The sequence below is a fragment of the Gigantopelta aegis genome, chromosome 6, assembly GCF_016097555.1.
Source record: "Gigantopelta aegis isolate Gae_Host chromosome 6, Gae_host_genome, whole genome shotgun sequence".
NCBI classification, from domain to species: Eukaryota; Metazoa; Mollusca; class Gastropoda; order Neomphalida; family Peltospiridae; genus Gigantopelta; species Gigantopelta aegis.
The window spans coordinates 14,063,153-14,078,090 of NC_054704.1; the positions used below are offsets into that span (position 1 = coordinate 14,063,153).

At 33.0% G+C, this 14,938-nt stretch overlaps 1 protein-coding gene across 3 annotated transcripts in view; it reads left to right on the forward strand.

The window, feature by feature from the left end:
- The window catches only part of LOC121374097 (laminin subunit alpha-2-like), a 163,110-nt gene that overhangs the window by 136,541 nt on the left and 11,631 nt on the right, over positions 1 to 14,938 (forward strand). For 2 of the 3 annotated variants that reach the window (XM_041501019.1, XM_041501022.1), the window contains 14 exons: positions 396 to 556; positions 850 to 999; positions 1,533 to 1,684; positions 2,164 to 2,317; positions 2,822 to 2,946; positions 3,493 to 3,655; positions 4,594 to 4,741; positions 4,982 to 5,117; positions 6,572 to 6,592; positions 11,036 to 11,162; positions 11,439 to 11,585; positions 11,942 to 12,081; positions 12,478 to 12,657; positions 14,270 to 14,713. In XM_041501019.1, coding sequence (XP_041356953.1) covers positions 396 to 556; positions 850 to 999; positions 1,533 to 1,684; positions 2,164 to 2,317; positions 2,822 to 2,946; positions 3,493 to 3,655; positions 4,594 to 4,741; positions 4,982 to 5,117; positions 6,572 to 6,592; positions 11,036 to 11,162; positions 11,439 to 11,585; positions 11,942 to 12,081; positions 12,478 to 12,657; positions 14,270 to 14,713 — 2,248 coding nt within the window. The remainder of the gene's footprint in view (positions 1 to 395; positions 557 to 849; positions 1,000 to 1,532; positions 1,685 to 2,163; positions 2,318 to 2,821; positions 2,947 to 3,492; positions 3,656 to 4,593; positions 4,742 to 4,981; positions 5,118 to 6,571; positions 6,593 to 11,035; positions 11,163 to 11,438; positions 11,586 to 11,941; positions 12,082 to 12,477; positions 12,658 to 14,269; positions 14,714 to 14,938) is intronic. The other variant, XM_041501020.1, reaches the window with a different exon arrangement.

A 14,938-nucleotide genomic window follows, 5' to 3' on the forward strand; every position in this document is an offset into this window, starting at 1 on the left:
CTGTGATTGCTCCTATAAATCACTTTAAGGTGTTAAGTCTGTAGGATGATTGCAATTCCCCCAGTGTAATACATGTTTCTACTTCATTTGTAGAAGGTCTGCCACCCCCAGTCTGATTTCACAATCTGAACAAGTGTGCAAACAATTAAAAGCATTACAGTTATGTGTTACACTTCATAAATCTTTCACACATGAGTTAAGACATCAACTGGAACTGAGTATGATTTTGTGAAATAGTAGTAGATGTCATTAATATTTATTAAAGATGTGTTGTCAGTTGTAAATGTGGTTTGATTTCAAGGAAGACATTTCTGTTTAAATATGCTTTACATATTTATGGATCATGAGATGTTTTGTAGCCATATTATCACAGACAAGCACTACATTTATTGCAGCTAACAAGGCTAGAGACAACATGGAACTTCTGAAGAACATAACGGCAGAACTGGATGCTGACCATAAACTGGCTCAGGCCTATCGTCTGCAGTCAGGTTTGACAAGGAACCTGGCTGAACTCAAAGAAAGAATTAAAGTGTCTAGAGAACTGGCTAACAATGTAAGTACACAAAACATTTTGACTATAACTAATAGTATTGTACATCTACCAGCTGGTGACTCTGCATCTCCCAAATTTTCTTGGAACAAAAATAAGCCCTTAGACCCCTGCTTAAAATCATGCCTGCAAATAGAAGTATATTGTTTTATATGCAGTTAAACTTTTGGCTCCAAAACAGTGAATGTTTTTGTCTAAGCCATAAGTTGAAATGGGTGTTTTGAGAGAGCACTGTAAGTTGTATTAGGGTGCATGAATAAATCTCATATTGATTTCGAGTTTGTTGTTGTTTTCAGATGAAACTGTCACTGAAGGGTGATGGCAAGTGTGCTCGATCCTATCGCCCTGTCAGTCAGCCGAGTGTCACCAACATGATCAGCTTTGGTTTTAAACTGAACAAGTCACAGGATAACATGCTGTTCATTCTGGCACAGAAGTCACCAAAGGTATCAAAGATTTCAAATTGGTCTTTTAATGCATTCGGAAACATAAGAAATTGATCCAAACTATTTTGTGGTTTTAAAAAGAGGAGATCAAATGCATATTCTAATACCTAACATTAACTGAATGCTAAGTACCAAAGTCCCTTCGAGTGAGTGTCCTTGGAATGTAATCCTGAAAAGGAAGCAAAAGTATAATATATCTAACATTAATAGCATGCTAAGTACCAAAGACCCTTTGTGTGGGTTTTGTGGTAATGCTATATATACTTAACATAATTCTTGCTAATTGTTGAATTGCTGATACTCCAGATCCACAACTGTATGCAATAATTTTTAGATATATTTCTTGTCTAACATTAATTTTATTTTTGTCCAGTCGATATAATTGTCACTATTATTATTAATTTTTTTTACTACAGTCAGATCTATGGTAAACAGTCATTTTTTACTGTTAGTTATCTATGAAATGTATGTCAGATTTGTCCATTGTGTATAATAATGTGTATTATAGCTATTACATTTTAAAATATTTTCAGGAATATCTTGCTGTTGAGTTGCGGAACAATCAGGTTCGCTTCACCTGGAATGTCGGTGGTGGTATGGGGGAGATAGTCCATGACCAGGAAATCAAAGTTGCTCTACCTGATGATCCCGAGGGACTGAAGTGGTACAGGGTGATTGCAAAGAGGTAACACAATTTCACAGGCTTCATATTATTATATTCTGTGATGTAAAACAAATCTGTGTATATACCTAAATTGATATCATATGTGACAGCAAAGCTCCAACAAAATTATCTTAATTTTCCAAATGAATTAAATATTAACATTCTAACAGTTGGGATTATTCTTCCAAAAAAGTTACACTGTGGGTTAGAAATACAGTTACTTGATGTAATCCTTTTATTGATTATGACTGCTAAAGAAATGCTTAGTAATATTAAATAATTATTGAAATTATGGGTAGGAATTGGTGCTAATTTGCTATAGGATTATACTTAAAACAATATTAGGCAAAACTGACACATAAATATAAACTGTGTACTGTATTTAATATACCTGTTGTAATGTTGTTTTTAAATTTTATTTTCCAGTAAACTTGACAAGTGAGAGTAGATTTATAACACCTACTGATTATTTGATTTACTGTGACACTTGTTTATTTCAGGATTGCTCGTATTGGTCTTCTTAAAGTCTGGCCCATAATAATATCGGAGAGTACTGCTAAAGAGCAGAGTGGAACCTCGCCTGTTGGATATTCTGTGATGAAATTTGATGAAAATTCAGATCTTTTCTTTGGGGGAGTAAATGCAGACTATTCTGTGAGTACTTTTGTCTATACGTTATGCTTGCTTTTTGACATAGTAAAGTAGTTTTCACCATTTCTGAAATGATCACATGGAGTGGATAAAAATATTTTTGAATATTATATAATTAGATAGACTATTTTGACGATTTCTTTTAATATTTCCATAAAATATTACTAGATTGTACAAATGACATTCTTATGAGATCCTGAAAGTTTTATGATTTAGATTTTGGAGAAGATGGTTCCACTAACATTTTCAAACAAATTATAACCATATTACCATCACTACATGTATACTGAATAACATTTTATTTAACTTATGTTTACATATCATGTTTTAGCTCCCTTGAACCATTTGGCACTATACTTTGATGACATTGAATGTATCAGTGAGTTGCATTTAGAAAATGATGTCAAAACTGTACTGTGTTATATTATCTAGATCTTTATACTTGTTTAAAATTGAATTACACATATGTCTAGCATATTGAAGAAAAAAATGTTTTTTTGACTGTAGGTGCCTCCATCAGTGAGTTCCAAAAACCTCACCGGGTGTATGGGAGCAGTGGTGATTGATGGGAATGGTGTTGGTACGTTTCACTTCAAGGAATCAGCCCCATCGTGTAAAGCTTGTAGCGATGTGTAAGTAGTCATTATGTTTGAGCTTAAACACAAATACAATTAAAATTTCTTTTCATTACTTGAAATTATATACTTTTTTCTTACAAATAAACTTGTATCATAAATGAAAATGTTTGAGATTTTTCTAACTCTAGATTAGTAGATGCAAAGAATAAATGTGGCACTCAAAATGGTTCTAAATTTGTTTTTGAACACATTTACATCATACTAGGAACCTAGGGATGGGGCCCAAGACATTTTCTTTTTGTTTCAATATATAAATATAAAACTTTTATAGCATGGGCTCCCAACTTCACATATCATTCCTATGGCCCTGATTTACTAATATAACACATATCCTCTTGTATAAATAACTAGAGCTAAAGGCCACACATTTAACTTTCAGTGGTAACAAATTGGTTGACTAAACTTAATACATACACTCATACAGATAAAGGAACATAACTAACAATTTGTGTGGACATACATGTATAGTGTAGGACATACACTATTTAGTGTAATTTTAAACCTACTGTAGATATATATTTGTATATAATTATATTTCAGACCAAGAGTGCCAGTCAGCTCCAATGAATATCACTTTGATGGGAAGGGCTATTCTAAAATGCCAAGGGCATCTAGGTTTCGCAGTGAGCGCATCAACATTGCATTTGAATTCAAGACCTACTGGGAAAATGCTTTGTTTTACTTTTCTGGTAACCCTGAAATGGTAAGTAGTTTTGTTTTCATGCTTTTGTTCAAATTGTTCAGCTTTCTGGACTGTTTGTCCCAGGTTATGATTGGTTGTTAATAGTTAATAAAAGAGAAGTTAGTTTAGGAGCCTTTTAGGAACATTTTATTTCCTTTTTTCTGACCTCATTGAAAGTCCATTGTATATGGAACAATGATTCTTATTAAATGAATGTGAAAGCATTTTGAAAAACAAATTAAAAATTAAAGGCAAAATAATAATAGAGAATATGAACACTGGTATCTGTAATAATAATGAATGAATGTTTAACGACACCCCAGCACGAAAAATACATCGGCTATTGGGTGTCAAACTGTGGTAAATGCAACAACAATGTAATGATCAACATCAATATAAAAATTCAACAGTTAAATAAAAACACAGTGTAAAGGACTGTGTAAAAATACAAATATCACAGATAGATATAATTAAAATTTAGAATAAAATTCAGTATCGCGTAAAAACTGAGTAAAAGTTCTGGATGGAATCGAAATGATTCCATCACATTTCTTTGTCCAAATAAATCTTTTCGAGTTGCTGACAACTGCTTACACTCCACCAAAATGTGTCGCACAGTCAGAAGACACTGGCAGTGCTCACACTGAGGTGGAGGATCTTTCTTCAAGATAAATGAATGGGTCAAGTAAGTGTGACCGATGCGCCATAACACAAGACTATTTCATCCTTCCTGCACTGTCTATAGGAGAACGGCCACTCTCCCAAGACTGACTTGATAGCATGAAGCTTGTTCGCAACCTCACCGTCCCAATCACGTTGCCAAGTCAAAAAGATAAATTGGTTGATACAATATTTAAAATCAGTATAAGGTACACCAACCCTGGCATGAGGGAAATCCAAAGCAGACTATGATTATTTGTTATGTATTTATTAACAATATTGTTGCTGTTCCTTTACAGGGAGATTTTATTTCTGTTGAATTACGAGAAGGAAAAGTGGTCTTCCAATTTTATACTGGCGGCGTGAGTCTAGGAAGAGGTGAAACCAAAAACACATACAACACAAACAAGTGGGTCAAAGTCCAGATCGATAGAAGAAATTATAAAGGTTTGTAAGCAGTTTTTTGGGTTTTGAGATTTTTAATAAAACATAACTTAAATGAGGTTTCTCCTAATGTTGTCAATAATATATTAGCAAAATGCAGGGAACATTTTGTTTAATGTTTAATGTTTTAAAATTGTGCAGCGATCTCTGAAATGTGCATAAAGAATTGGGGACATGATACTGAACTGTCAAGAACAATTTGTTCTTTTAAAGATTTTACATTTTATAATTTTTATTGAATAGCACTGCTGAAGGTAGACAATGTGGAGTCTGTGCTGATAGAGGCACCACCTGGTAACAAAGATCTGAACTTGAAGTCAAACCCTATGTACTTTGGTGGTATTCCCGACAGTCTGGACCTCACACCATACAAACGATTGTAAGTCTTTACTGTTTCGTAGTTAACTAATGGAATTAACACTGAAAGCAAATGGGAACCCTAATTTTTTTTTTCTTTTTTCTGTTTCTTGTATTTATTTATTCCAGGTGTAATGATGTAACAAAAATTTATATTAGGATCCATATACAAGGTTCATATAAAACTGTTTTGTTAAAGGTCTCATTTCACAATTCTGAGCTCCATGACAGAATCATATTTAATGTGTGGAAAATATTATTTCAAGCCAGTAATATTGTTCAATGTTGAATAGTGGAACATGTATTTTTAAACAGTAGGAAGGTTAATTCTGTGAACCGTGCAGACGGTTTTGGACTAGACTACCTGAAAAATTAGAGTTGTTAAACAAGAAGCCTGTTTTTCTTAAACACCGGTGTAAATGTATGTAATTACACACAGGCTTTGTAAATTTGGCCCACAGACTTTGTCAGAGAAAAACATATATTAAATTATTTTAATACAAAGATTTTAGAATTATTAGAATTGAACTGAGATAGCATTTAAAACAGACTGAATTTTATTATTGTTTTGGATTTTCAATAGTTTTTAGTGCTAGATGCTATACAATAGATATTCTAAAATTTCCTTTTCTTTTTCTTACAATCATTCTGTATCCGTATGTGCAAATGAAACTGGAAAACCCTATAATGTTGAAACATCGCTTGTATAATGGAAAATATTCTGTAAATAGACTGGTTTTACACAACAATTTGATTGTCTATGAATGGCACAGTGACATAGTAAATTTTATCCTTTCATGTAATACACTAATTTTGTTGTTTTTAAAACCAGTTTTGTTTTTTAATTATAATTATGATGTGACATCAGTAGTTTTATAAATACATTTAATAACAATAAATTTTTTAATTTCTGCCGACCATTCAAAATTACAAAACAAAATGTCTGCAACACATGCAGGCTATAAACATACTGTTTTGAGATACTGTAAATACCAGAACATCCATATAAACATGCTGAGTTGTATTCTGTTCACTGGTATCTTGCTGTTGCTCCTGATTAGATTAAAAATACATTTCTATTGTTAAATACTGGACCCTAATCCTTTTTTTTTTACATATATCTACTAACACATTATTGCGCAGTCTTATATTAACAATAATTTAAATAGTTTTAAAATCCCTACTAACAAACTATTAGTGAACCTATTTAGATACTGATACTGGTATAAATTGTAACAGCTATGAGAAAACGAAGATATAGATTTAAAGTATTTACTAATAAACTAGTGTTAGGTTAACAGCAATTTAGTACTGCTATTTTGTAGATTTTTCCTTCAGTTCATTTATTTCAGTTTTTCTTTCTTTTTTATTGTTTTATAAAGTTATTTTGCTTAGTTAAATAGATGGTAGTATAAGATATACTTAATGCACATTAGATCTAGATATATCATGCACACCTATCTCGTTTATCTGCAGATTGGCAGAAGAAAATGTCAGGTAACTAACTGGCCTGGTTCTTTGCCTGATGTGATGTTCTAGTTGCCGTAAATGCATATGTTTATGTAGATACAAGGTGTACACATTACAAGCATGTAGTTGATTGTTTGTTTCATGGCTCGCATGCAAGGCAGGTTAATGGATCCTTGATTTGTTCAAGTTTGTCGGTGTTTGGTTTATTTGTGTTTGCCCCTTATTTTCAGAATGATTGGTTTTCATTTGTACATGCATTCTGTTCAAATTCTGTTGCTTGTGGTAGTGCCAAGAAATATTTCTGTTTCTGCTTTGCTATCTTCTGAATCATGAGTTTTAGTTCAGTTTTTAATGCTTGTATTTAACAAATTTGTTTAGCTTATCATTAATAATTTAACAGTAGTAAAATTACAACATAAAAACCCCAACATTTCCCCAGGTTCCTCACAGAATTTTTTTTTTTCCATTAAGGTATTTCAGCATATATGACCTTCTTTGTTTAAATGGTGTACAAAAATGTATTTTGTTCAGGTTTATTTAAAAGAATCATATTTGATCAGTTTCATGTTGTGTGTCTCGAGACATTTTAAAAAATAAGGATTTCACTGGCGTTGTTTGTGCCGGTAGGCGTACCCACCATCAGAAAATTGAAATTACCTGTTGTTTGTGCCGGTAGGCGTACCCACCATCAGAAAATTGAAATTACCTGTTGTTTTGCATGTGGGCCTAAACTGTTTCTGTTTTGTTTGTTTTTCTCTTCTTTCACCATTTCTGTTCTTGCTGATCTGATCTAAGGAGCAATATCAAAATGTTATATACTTATGCTTACTGATATACATGAATTTAGAGGGTGTATACTACCAAATCAAATCCCATAGACGACAATAGTAACATATGTGGCTAAAACTTCTACCTGCAGCATATCAATCAACATAAATGCCACGGATATAAATACTACCACCCCTCATCCTTAAAGTTAATCAGAAAAAATTGGGGATCAAGCTGCTAATTTCTGAGATAACGGGTAGCGTCTATGACTACCCTAGTTCCACACAAAATTCAAGTACTTTTTTCACAGGTACGTTTCAAGCACAAGGCTGCTCAACACAGTGGTACTAGATGAAATAAAATTGCATACATTTTTTTCCCAGATGAAACTTTTTTTTTTTTACAACCAACAGACTCACATTTATCACCAATCACAGGACTTGTGGTGTTCACTTCTCTATCAAAAGTTTAGTGCATCTTGAACTTTGACCCAGCCTGAAGTTATTTGGTTTAGTACTACCTAGAGCATAGCCAAAGCACATATAGGCAAGCCTTTGTTAAGAAGCAATGACACATATCTAGGAAGTGTCAACAAGATGGTTGGATTTTCACTATGGGCATAAACATAAGAAAACGGTCAGAGGTGGGAAGTATAGCAGCACAAACTGAGCATTTTTCAGATCAAAGACTGAAGTATTCATTGCAAAGGTTATTTTTTATGGAAGGTCCTTCTGATATCTATTATTTTTGGTCTGTGTGCCCCCCCCCCCCCCCTTTTTTTATAGTTATAGTACTTATATGGAAATCATACTTGAAATTCCTTGTGACCCCCACCCTCCGTAAATGTGGGTCAGTTTATTCTGTAGTTTCTTCCTTGCAAAAAATATGGTAGGTAGGTAGGTAGGAACATTTTTTTTTTTCATTTTTTTAAATTGAATCAGACCGATAAACCATAATCGACAGAGGTGTTCCGAATCTAGTTTGCTGATTGCCAAAAATCAGGGTTTATTATTATTTTATTTTTTTGCTTCAAAACATTTCAGGGTCCTTACATACAGTTAGGGTAGGTCACACATATTTTTTTAGACCTGATTTGTGAAAATAAGGTAGTCTCTTAACACAGGTAGCTGCTTAACAAAGGGTATAGCATAATTTTAGATGAACATCATGTATCATGTACAGCACATAATATAACTACTACACAATTTAGCAATGACAACAACTATAATTTTGATGGAAATATATCAGGGGCGGTACAGACGGTATGGCCAGTATGGCTATGGCTGTACCACCTTTGTTTTCTTTTTGTGGGTTATATTTGTTGTGAATTTGAAAAGAGAGTCTGGCAACATCGAGCCATACCAATAATATTTACACTGTGCTACCCCTGTATATATGTGCAAAAAGTCATGGTTATTGATTCACCATTGATGTACAATATAAAGATTGTTTTCTGCTCAGTCTGTTTGGCTATCCTTTTTTTAAGGAATATTTGACAAAACACTGATATAATCACAAAACTTCATAAAAAAAGAATTTGCTTCATAACTGTTATTTTCTTCTCTTTGTTCTTATTAAACCCGCACTTGTTTTTTGTGATACTTCGTCTTTGCTAAATGCTTTAGCACATGTCTTCTTTAATTTCTTCCTGTGTTCTCAGCATTTCTAAGGATTCAGAAACATGTAAATTATTTGATGTGTTGCAAATGCAGAATATTAATTTATTTAGTTTTTTCTTATTTTAGTGTCTCCTCTTCATTAAGGGGATGTCCGTCTGTCCATATGTCCATTTTGTAACTTTTTCTTGTCCGGACCATATCTTGCATATAGATGCATTCAGGACCATCAGACCTCACATGTAGGAACAACTTGGGATGGCAGTGTGTCGCATACTATTACTAAGTCACTGTGACCTACTTTTTACGGTCTACTGCACATAACAGTAAATCTTTGTCCGGAACATGTCTTGTATACAAATGCATTCAGGATGATGAAACCACACATGTAGGAACAACTTGGGATGGCAGTGTGTCACATACTATTACTAGGTCACTGTGACCTACTTTTCATGGTCTACTGCACATAACAGTAAATCCTTGTTCTAATCATATCTTGCATGTACAGATGCATACATGCCGGACCATCAAAGCACATGTAGGAACAACTTAGGATGGTGGTTGGTCCAAATTAAACTGTTCATCCATCCCATTGAAAAAATTTCACATAATTAGAATTGAATCATACCCGTAACATATTCATTAATGTAGATGTGGTTTTCCATCAAACTCCTGATGGGTGTATCATGTACCCCACTGGTACTCTTGTTTTTTAATGTGACTTCACTGGCTATTAACAGGAGCATTTTCATGGTGCCATTTGCAGTAACATAAATATACTGCATATTATGTTGTAAGTTGTTAATTGTTTTTGTTATTTGGTGGTTTGTTTTTGTTGGGTTTTTTAATTATTATTATTATTTTATTATTAATGTATCAATTTCTTTTTTTAAATAAAGGGTTATTTTTGCCATATTTAAATTTGGATCACATTATGGAGTGAGTTACTAATTAAACCAAATTTAATATAATTGGACTGTGATGGGCTAATTGTAATTGAAAATCTGTGAATAAAAGAACTCTTTCTTTCCCAGTTCATCTCTCTTTCCCAGTTCATCTCTCTTTTTCCAGTCATGTTTAGATAATATCTTGGTCATCTATGTTATGATAAAAAAAAAAAAAATTATATTATGGAATTATGTATATGTGAACATATTTTTAGTATCACAAATATGTTTATTACCATTATTATTAGTGTTTTGTTTTGCTGACTACTATAGCATGTATGGTATTTTTCATATTGTTTTCTTTGTTGTTTTCTATTTTGTTTTGGGTGGTTTTATTTATTTATTTTTAAAATGGGGGGAGGGGGTGGCTTTTTAGTTTCATTAGATTTACATTTAACTATTTGTTTTACTTTTAAGTTAGTTATAAAATCTGATAAGCCACTGGTGTTACTGATTTTATGGGGTCAAGGTTACAAAGTATATAATCTAGACCTTGTTGGTTTAATTTGTTTACATTGATTTTGCCTGTAGGACATTAAAATGTGGATTATATGGATATACCTGTATGACATGGGCAACAAATACTGAGCAGGTTTGATGACCATCACCAATTTGTAAAACAATCTGTAGTAACATTATTCAACTACAAGGTCTGTGATGTTGACAAGTGAACTGTACACTACCAGTGCACCATGTGATTCTGCTGATTTGGAATTCTGAGAAACAAAATTAAATGTTTGGCAGAAAACAATAGGTATACTACATACATATACAATCATGTAATTTGTTTTTTATAATTTTTCATAAAATATTTCTAACTTCATTTTGTCTCATTTCAAAAAATGTATTTTAAATGTTTGCCAGAAATACATACATATTTTATGGGATTTTAGTTTATCAGAAAATATTGTCCTACTTCACATTGTCTCATGTTACTATATTAGTATTACATATGAAAATAAAATATATGCATTAAATGTTAGCATATGCATGAAACTTCTCTTTATATACATATACTCCCCCAAAACAATCATAATTATGCTGATTGGTAATAAGGTAATTAATTATTATGCAGGTATGGAAGAGTTTCTGGTTTGATTCTATTAGATACGTCATTGACATGTTTCTGTATTTTGCAGGACCGACATTGAGAGAACCAACTTCCTGGGCTGCATGCGGAGTGTGGGCGTAGGAGGCTTCAGCTCAACTCTTCAGGATCTCTTTTCTGGGAACTATGTCGGAATGACCCCCGGCTGTAAAGACACTGTGAGTATTACCTGGTGTAACGGTTTTCTTTAACTATTTAGGAATGACCCCCAGCTGTAAAGAGACTATGAGTATTACTTGATGTAATGGTTTTCTTACAACAACATGTATGTTGGAATGACCCCAGACTGTAAAGTCACTTTAGTACTACTTGGTGTAATGGTTTTCATATAACTATGTAGGAATGACCCTAGATTGAGTTATTTTGGAAATTAATAATAACAATAGCGTGCAAAATGGTATATATTTTTCATATGTATATGGTGTTTTTTTCAGGGCATTCGTAAAGCTGGTTTTTATGGTGATGGATTTACCACTTTTAAAGGAGAAAACATGCCAAAGAATAGTGGTGATGTCTCATTATCTTTTGTGACAAAACAAAGTGATGCTTTGCTGCTTCTAGCCAACAGTGTTGACCAAAGTGTAAGTGGCTTTTTAAATTAATTCCAGAGACACATTTTTTGTTGCGAACGTTTTCACTAAATTTATATTATTACATTTCAGTACTGGTAAATCACAAAGTTGCTATTTCACGGAAAGACATATTTGTTAATTCATCTAGATGTCTTATCTTCATTCATTCATTCATTCATTCATTCATTCATTCATTCATTCATTCATTCATTCATTCATTCATATTTTAAATCCTTTGGGTTTTATCTTTGCATGATCCAGTTTTTCATAGTTAGTCTATTTTAGTATTACGGTAATTCAAAGTTTATATTGCCAATGCTTATACACACCACATCATCTGGATCAAAATCTCTCTTGTTTTACAGAACTACTATTCATTATCTTTGGTGGACGGACATATAGAAGGACATTTTTCAGCGGGAGGGAAACCTGTAATTCTGACGGCACCAGGGAAGTGGAATGATGGGAAAGTACACAACATTGCTGTCGTTAAAATCAACAAAAAGTAAGTGTATGGAAGTGAAGAAATGTACAGAATCTGGCAGGTGTTATAAATGACAAAACAAATAAGCATGGGGAGGTGGAATGATGGAGTTCATGGTATTGTAGTTAAAATTAACATATCTTCAGTGAAATAGAGGAAAATTAATAAAAAATCACAACACTGTTATTTTTTAATTTACAGAAAGGACAGCACATATGGTCTTTGTTATAGCAGTCACAGAGCACCTGTTGGAATGGGAAACAGATGATCAAAGAGTAGATTGCATTTTAATAGCACACCCAAATTTGTGATCATTCCCGTATGTATACATACATTGTACATGTATATTTTATTGAATCCAATGGTTCTCTTTTTGTAATTGTTTCTTTTATTTATATTAAATGTTTTATTTTTTAGATTAGAAATGCTGGTTGATGACAGGAAGATGGCTCACGGTCAGCTATATCGAGCTATAGACCTCAAACAGAATGGTCAGATGTACGTGGGAGGGGTTCCGCGAGGGCTGGATATCTCTTCAATGGTTGCCTCCGATCAACCACTCAAAGGTTGTGTCAGCGACATCGTTATCAATGGAAAGTTAGTAGCAATAACTCTTATACATACTTCATGATTTGTTTCTCTTATTCTTTATTATTTCTTGTACATACTTCATAATTTTTCTTATACATCTTTTATCATTTCTCTTGTACATCCTTTATCATTCCTCTTATTCTTTATTAAAATTTCTTGTACATCCTTTATCATTTCTCTTATACATCCTTTATCATTCCTCTTATTCTTTATTAAAATTTCTTGTACATCCTTTATCATTTCTCTTATACATCCTTTATCATTTCTCTTATACATCTTTTACAGTATTAAGTAAACAACAGACCATGGATACTATGTACCTGCAATATTAAAACACTTTTACCTAAGATGGTTCATTTTGATTTGAAGGTCAATTCTATTTATTAGTCTCTTGCTGATCTAACCAGAGGAGGCTATTGGTTTAGTCTCCATCCTTCTGTCTGTCTGTCTGTTTGTCCAACATATAGGCTTTTCAGGCTTTTTAAAGAATGCCTGAAGATATTAAGCTGATATTTTGTGTATTGCTTAATGTACTGTTTGACTTTCATGGCAATTTACACATTTTCTCCAAAGTTATGGACCTTGAACTTAGGAGATATGAAAATTTATTGGACCCGGTAGGGGACATGTATTACTTTAGCAGTACTCTCAAAATGCTTGTTTATATAAAAACAATCAATATTTAGTTGATGATTTACAAAATGAAAGCCATCTGTGATTGGTGTATTTGTATAATATTCAAGCAAATATAATTTCATTAGTTAAACAATTTTAACATAATTTTGTTATTTATTATCATATATATTTGGGAAGTTCAACATTATTATTTATTTCCAGAATGTTGAATTTACTATTTCAATAATAATGAGACTATTACTTGATTTCAGGATAATTGTTTCAGTTAATTCAATATTTGACTTTGTAGAATTAATAATTACATAATGTTCTATATATACTCTTCAAAAAAAGTAGGGAAACATGAAACATTAATGTTAATATCAACTATTAGACCGAACATACGTTTTGACCACAGACTTCCTAGTAATGAATGTTCAGGTCTGTTTATCAACACACCGAAACACATTCCATAGTTTGCATATGCATCACGCAGTTGCCCCGTACATGTGTGGAGGGGGTCATTCTCAATTTTGACAATTTCCAGGAATGTCCATTAATCACTGTGGAACATTATTTCTGTCGATATTTTTCATTCTGTTGATCATACAGTTGTTATTGTTTTGTTTTTAGTCATTTTCATTGTTTGAATTTGGGATTTACTGATAAAAAAACGTTAACTTTAAAATTTCACATCTGACCCCAGTCGTCCTTCAAGATCTTTAGTGGTCATAAAACCTACTGTAATACTGAACTACTGGTTGTAATGTTTGCCCAATTAATTCATTATTATCATATAACCATTCCCCACAGCTAATATACCTTACAATTTTGGCAATTGTAAATTCTTAGAGTTACCCTATTGTTTTTGAAAAGTATATATGAACACATATAAATATACAAGAGGCAAACTTCTGCCCAATCCTTTTGTTGCTTATGCAATAAAATATGTTTTCAATCAAAACATAAATATACATAAAAAGATCTAATATTTTTATGTCAGATTGTTGAACATGAACCTGCCAGTGCAGTATGAACGAGCCGACATCGGCCGATGCGTCTACAATATCAATGGAGCCGGGGAGTTCAACGGCACATCCCCACTGCTGCCGTTCCCCATCATTCCTGGAACCTCTTTCCCCCTCAAAGCTGCCTCTACAACGTCTTTGTATTTTACCACAACCACCACTACACCAGCTACAACCACAGCAAGAGCCACCACGGCACGTCCAATTAGGGTCACTGAAGCAACCACAACACCAACCACTACCTCACCTACTAGGGTGCCAAAGAAGGTTACCACAGAGTTGACTGGAGGTGGGACCGAGGGCCCCAGTACTTGCATCATGTCAAACCCTGACGTTAAAGAAAAGAATGCAATGACGTTCGGAAATAGTGATTCCAGTTATGCAGAGATTAAGATAAAGAAGAAAGAGGTTTCTAAGAAGTATGAGTCATTTTGTTTACTTAAAGATGCAATCACAAATTTTGCCCATATTTTCACAAGCATGCTGATCATTTATTCGGGGTTGGGGAAGAGGAGACTAAAATGTGAAATTGTTTGTAATTATTATGACCTGCCCTAAGTTATCTACTTTAAAATAAACAACATGAAATATTTTAAAAGTTTATCAAATTAAATACAACGAAACAAAATTGTAATATTTCATAA